At 37.2% G+C, this 6,913-nt stretch overlaps 1 protein-coding gene across 1 annotated transcript in view; it reads right to left on the bottom strand.

Annotated features, from left to right (window-relative positions):
• Window positions 1-4,996: 4,996 nt before the first annotated feature.
• LOC148480726 (uncharacterized) overlaps window positions 4,997-6,913 on the bottom strand; it is a 280,051-nt gene continuing 278,134 nt past the window's right edge. The window contains 2 exon segments of the mRNA XM_088453954.1: window positions 4,997-5,418; window positions 5,420-6,789. Coding sequence (XP_088310080.1) covers window positions 5,242-5,418; window positions 5,420-6,789 — 1,547 coding nt within the window. The 3' untranslated portion in view covers window positions 4,997-5,241.

Raw genomic sequence — 6,913 nt, forward strand, 5'->3', positions numbered from 1 at the left:
TATAGGTACCAATCTGTGGTCTCAGAGTATGATGTGTCTGCCAAGAGCTGCCTATATAGGTACCAATCTGTGGTCTCAGAGTATGATGTGTCTGCCAAGAGCTGCCTATATAGGTACCAATCTGTGGTCTCAGAGTATGTTGTGTCTGCCAAGAGCTGCCTATATAGGTACCAATCTGTGGTCTCAGAGTATGATGTGTCTGCCAAGAGCTGTCTATATAGGTACCAATCTGTGGTCTCAGAATATTATGTGTCTGCCAAGAGCTGCCTATATAGGTACCATCTGTGGTCTCAGAATATTATGTGTCTGCTGAGAGCTGCCTATATAGGTACCAATCTATGCTCTCAGAGCATGATGTGAGTCTGGTGAGAGCTGATTATATAGAAGAAAAGAGGAAAAAGTAACTTCTTTGTTTGGGGCACACTGTGTCACATAAATATAAAAAATTAACTTTTAAATTAAGACGAAATGAGACAAAAATACATCATATAATCATCGTATATAAGTTAAACAACATGGAATAATAATCAGTAATCACACCTGGACAAAAGAATAGAAAGGTGTATTGGTAACCAAATTAGCAGCAAAACAATACCAAAGTGCTAGTGCAGCTCAAAGTGTCCTTAAGAGGATATCAAATTGAATTTCAACAGGGCAGGTAACTATACCAGATCTATACAACTATAATATCGTATACAGAAAACTTTCTGATCCCGAGCTTTTAGCCACTACCCCTATAGTACAGAAGCAGGGGGGGAATATCATAGCGAGTATACCGAACCATATATTTAATAGAAAATAGTGACATAAAACAAGAAGAGAAATCAGATGTGTATAATAAACTATATATAAATACCCTAATCAGAAAAATAGGTGGGCATGACTGAGCTCTTAAGCAAAGCAGGAAATATGGATTTTGCATGTAAGCCCCGTGGAGCAGAAACTGGGTGGGAGATATCTGCACTTCATTATTGAGCTTTCTCATGTAAATATACTTGTGTGTCGTCTGGGCAGGTGAGGTCTTAGAAGGAATCCTCTTGGAACAAGCGGCATCTAGCAGGGTATATTAGTGTGAATTTCTTGCATTCCTGGATGAGTTCCGAGAAATAGGTGAGGAAGCTTTTCGGGCATGTGTGAGATCCACAGAAAAATCTTGGATGATATAATTTATGGCCCTTCCAGGAGATATTCCTATTCTTCTGCAAAACACTCCAAAACACCACCTTGTGGAGATAATTTCAGCATTTAAATAATGTGACCCTAGTTCTGGTACCTGTGGGTCTAGGAGAAGGACCCACTCTGTGATCCCGCTCTATCACCAGATCTTTGCATTCTTCTGTAATGCCTAAAAGTGACGGTGACGTGGATGGAACAAACTGCCAGTGCCTGTCCCTTCACAGACTCAGGTGACCCCACCAGCCTGATGTTGTTTCTTCTAGATCTATTTTCAAGGTCGTCAAGTTTGTTTTTCAATTGAAAATTCTCCTTTTCCAATTTTTTATGGAGTATTGAACATCCGCCATATGGTTATAGAGGGAGCCTATTCTATGCTCTACGTCAGACTCTGTGGGACAATTGCTATAGCTGAGTCAAAATGTCACTAACAGCTTGATTTAAAAGGGGACCCATAGTGGATTTCATTGCCTCTACTACTGCACTGTAGGAGGTAGATCTGCGTTATACCAGCGTCAGAGGTTGCAGCTTTATTGTGTGCTGGTGTGAGTGCCTCCATGATAGCTTCAGCCCGGTGTTTTCCTTGTCTAGGTTGGAGCGGCAGAGGATGCAGGAGAGAATTTCTCCATAAAGCACCGGAGAATGTAATAGTAATGGGAATCCCTTTTGGAGACTGTTTAATCAGCTTTAAAAGTTAAATTCACTGGGTTCATGGTGGAGCACCGGGAGGGAGACGCTCACTCCATGCAGTCAGAGCCGGAAGTCAGCTATCTCCAATTGTTAATATCTGTGTGTGGTTATATAATAATATAGTTTTGGTTATACTTTCACCTCAAATGTTGGTTTCTTCATACAGATTCATTTTGGTGAAGTTCAAATACATTTATATAAGTAGTTCTAATGCCTTACAATAGGATATATATATGACACCTGAGGCAAATATTGTGCCATATACATAAATACAGGCTCATTGAGATTTTATTAAAAAATATGTAAAACCACCCAAATAATATATATGTAATAAATATATGTACAAATATAAGGTCAGGAATATTATTGTAATCACTCATAAATCACTCCAAAAATACACGGGACACTGACAATTTCTTACACATCCAACTTTATTGATAACATATTTGATGGACAGTTAGAAAATGTGAATAAAATACACTGCACACTCTTTTCACAATTTTTCTTATCTGTTTTTATTTTGCTAGTTTTAAAACTTGATTCCATATTTTACAATAAAACATAGTTATATTTTATTATATGTTTCTATAAGTGCATCATAGCTGACAAAGCTTCTTCTTCCCCATTGTTTCATTGATAATTTGTGTCTATGGTAGCACCCCCATTTAGAAGAGCTATTTTTTATGTTAAAACTGGGGTTTGCCATCCTTAAGATATAATATCCTGATTTAAATTCAATGTTCTCACCAATTGATACACCTCCCTTCGCAGGACTCGAACTCATCACCTTGTGCTTCCTAAACCTTTTCTCTACCACTGCTCTATCTCTCTACTTGCTAGTGATGGAGCTGGGCTCAGATTATACCTATTTCTATTAAGTTAATATATTCTATTATCCCTATCATTAAAGCCACTGTCATATGACTTGCTCATAAGGTATATTCCAATTTATTTTTCAATAATTTAATAGAGTCAACAATATACTCTTCATATTTATGTACTTTTATACAATCTAGCCCCATTTTCTCCCATGTTATTAAATCCTCACGTTATCAGTGGGTGCTAAAGTTCACTCATATACAAATGAAAAAGTAAAATATGAGAAAAGGTTTATAGTTGAGAAAAAAACTAGCTATTATCCATGTATATAATTACATCATGTGACTATAAAGTATAAGGATTTGTATTGTATTGAACCACTAAATACATATTTGTCCCCCCCAAGTTCTAACTTGGCCTCAAACCTATTATCTCTTGCTGTAGTAGACAAATTGAAGGACTGCTCTACAGCCACAAACATTAACACATGTATCTTCTTTAACTTTTACAGGAAATATACCACTAGTTACACCACTCTAATCACAATGTGTCTTAGTGGTGCATCTATTAATGCTGAACAGACCTAACTTGAACTTGTTCTCTAGTCTTGACCTTAAGTAACTCCTCTGTATCTACTTGGTCTATCTTCATTCTAGCCTTAGAGAAGTATCAGTATAGCCCTTACTTCTAAATCTATTCATAGTTTTCTGTATTTGTTCATTACAGAACAAATACAGGAAACTATGAATAGAGTTAGAAGGGCTATACTGATACTTCTCTATCTAAGGCTAGAATGAAGATAGACCAAGACTAGAGAACAAGTTCAATTGAATAGTTTTGAGTGGGCCTTTATTAGCCAGTATAGTCAATACCATAAAGAAATAGAAAAAGTGTTTAAAAACAATTGGAAGTTGTTGAAACAAGATCCCTTATTAAAAGAAGTTCTTCCTGAAGCTCCTATATTTATATATTGAAAAGCACCTTCATTAAAAACCAAATTAGTTCATAGTAATTTGGGAGATGAAATCAGGCGAAGTGTATGTACAAAAGGCTTTCACAGATGTGGCTCTTGCCTAATGTGTAGATCTGTTCCATGTAAAGATAGGGTTTTTAAAGAATTTGTGATTAATGGTGAGAAATATCACATTAAAGATTTTATTACATATCATTCTAAATATGTAATATATCTTCTTGAATGTGTCTGTGGCCTATTTTATAAAGGAAAAACCAGTAGAATGTTAAAAATCCGCTTAGCAGAGCACATCTATAATATAAGAAAGGGCCTCCAAACGCACACTGTATCTGCCCATTTTAAATCGGTACATGACTGCAAAGAATGTTTTTTAAAATCTTTTTATGGGATACAATTGGTTCCTAATAGTTGGAGAACAAGGGATAGATTCACGTCTTTCTAAAGCAGAAATGAAATGGATCTACCAACTTAAGACTCTATCCCCTCAAGGTCTTAATGGGAAATTGAACTTGTGTTTTTTAAAATATTTATTGCACATATTCTCTTTTTTCAAAATGTTGCTTATTTTAATGTTTATATTAGTTTAAGAACTGATCCACATTTATTTATACATATATGTTTTCCCCCCTTTTTCTCGAGGTAATTTATATGGATTTTGTTTGGACATTATGGACCTGATGTGCAATATAGAATGGAGGGCCCTCTGGATGCATTGTTATTTTCACAGACATTATTGTCCTTATAAGGATATTATCCTCCATTATAGTGATTGACTTTACCTCTGAAATCAAGAACTTTTAGTCTGAGCATGCGCAAAAGTGTTGGAACGTACACCGGAAAGAATGAGGAAAGACCACATGTAATTTTCCGGACGTGACGGGAAGATGGAGTCCGGGTCACGTGTTGTATACATGCCGGAGCGTGTGGGAACTTCTGGTGAATCCGGGGATGATTGCGTGCTTATATCCGGAGTTGACGATGTCCGGTCATGTGCGGTATACAGGCCGGAACTTCCGGAAGTTACGTCTATCCGCAATACGGAAGTTGTTCATCTGGATCCCAGGTAGGAGGATTCTTGGTACCCATCCTTGGTAACTGGAGAAAGATTTGATTACATGCCTGTATTGTTTCTATTGTGAGTGTTTTGATTTTATATTAAATATTTACCCTTGTCAAAAGGTCTCTGCACTCTTTTTTATGTATTGACCCAAACTTCTTTCCACATTATATGGGAAGTGGGAGATACGATTTATATTTTTCAGATTGATTATCCTATTGTTGGGATTCAAGTAAGGATCACCTGGAACTGTGGTATTCTATTCTGTGGACAACAAATTTAGAAAAACCTGGACAGGACTTTACACCATTAACAGGGTGATTACTTTCCATTACAAACAATTTATTTGGACATGTTTATGGTGAACAGCGCTTTTGGTGGCATCATTATTTTGTTTTTCTGTTAGGATTCATTTGAGAAATCCTTTTAGTGTCTATTAAGCTGCTATTTTATCATTTTATTCCACAAATTTTACTTAAATATTATTTAACACTAGATATCACATACAAATTGTTTACTAAGTCATTATTTAGACTCTACTCATTGTGTTTTCCCCGTTACCAACTGGATTGTGCACTGTGCACCATCTATGGTCCATGAATATCAGTTCATTTAAATTGTATTTTGCCTGTGTGAGTTCTCTGATGTCTAAGAAGATCTGATTTCTCTTTAAAACATTTCCCACACTCAGAGCATGGAAATGGCCTCTTACCTGTGTGACTTCTCTGATGTGTGACAAGATGTGATATCTGTGTAAAACATTTCCCACACTCAGTACATGGAAATGGTTTTTCACCTGTGTGACTTCTCTGATGTGTAACAAGATCTGATTTCCGTGTAAAACATTTCCCACACTCAGAGCATGGAAATGGCCTCTCACCTGTGTGACCTCTCTGATGTTTAACAAGATCTGATTTCCGTGTAAAACATTTCCCACACTCAGAACATGGAAATGGTTTTTCACCGGTGTGTATCATCTGATGTCTAACAAGAAGTGATTTCTTGGTAAAACATTTCCCACACTCAGAGCATGGTAGTAGCTTCTCACCTGTGTGACTTCTCTGGTGTATAACAAGATCTGCTTTCTGTGTAAAACATTTCCCACACTCTGAACAGGAAAATGGTTTCTCACCTGTGTGAGTTCTCTTATGTGTAACAAGAACTGATTTATATGTAAAACATTTCCCACACTGAGAGCATGTAAACGGTTTCTCACCGGTGTGTATCATCTTATGTGTAACAAGAAGTGATTTCTTGGTAAAACATTTCCCACACTCAGAGCATGGTAGTAGCTTCTCACCTGTGTGACTTCTCTGGTGTATAACAAGATCTGCTTTCTGTGTAAAACATTTCTCACACTCAGAGCATGGAAATGGTTTCTCACCTGTGTGAGTTCTCTGATGTATAACAAGAGACGATTTCTGTGTAAAACATTTCCCACACTCAGAACATGGAAATGGTTTTTCACCTGTGTGACTTCTCTGATGTTTAACAAGATCTGATTTCCGTGTAAAACATTTCCCACACTCAGAACATGGAAATGGTTTTTCACCGGTGTGTATCATCTGATGTCTAACGAGAAGTGATTTCTTGGTAAAACATTTCCCACACTCAGAGCATGGTAGTAGCTTCTCACCTGTGTGACTTCTTCTCTGATGTGTAACAAGATCTGCTTTCTGTGTAAAACATTTCCCACACTCGGAGCATGGAAATGGTTTTTCACCTGTGTGAGTTCTCTGATGCATAACAAGAAGTGATTTATATATAAAACATTTCCCACACTCAGAGCATGTAAACAGCTTCTCACCGGTGTGTGTCTTCTTATGGCCAATAAGAAATGATTTCTTGTTAAAACATTTCCCACACTCAGAGCATGGAAGTAGCTTCTCACCTGTGTGAGTTCTCTGATGTATAACAAGATCTGCTTTCCGTGTAAAACATTTCCCACACTCGGAGCATGGAAATGGTTTTTCACCTGTGTGACTTCTCTGGTGTATAACCAGATTAGATTTATACGCAAAACATTTCCCACACTCAGGACATGGAAACGGCTTCTCACCTGTGTGACTTCTCTGATGTATAACTAGCTTAGATTTACGTGTAAAACTTTTCCCACACTCAGGACATGGAAACGGTTTCTCACCTCTGTGACTTCTCTGATGTGTAACAGAAAATGACTGACGTTCTGAATCTGGTAAAAG

Source organism: Taudactylus pleione, unplaced genomic scaffold (genome assembly GCF_031769625.1).
Source record: "Taudactylus pleione unplaced genomic scaffold, aTauple2 ptg000603l, whole genome shotgun sequence".
Classification (NCBI taxonomy): Eukaryota; Metazoa; Chordata; class Amphibia; order Anura; family Myobatrachidae; genus Taudactylus; species Taudactylus pleione.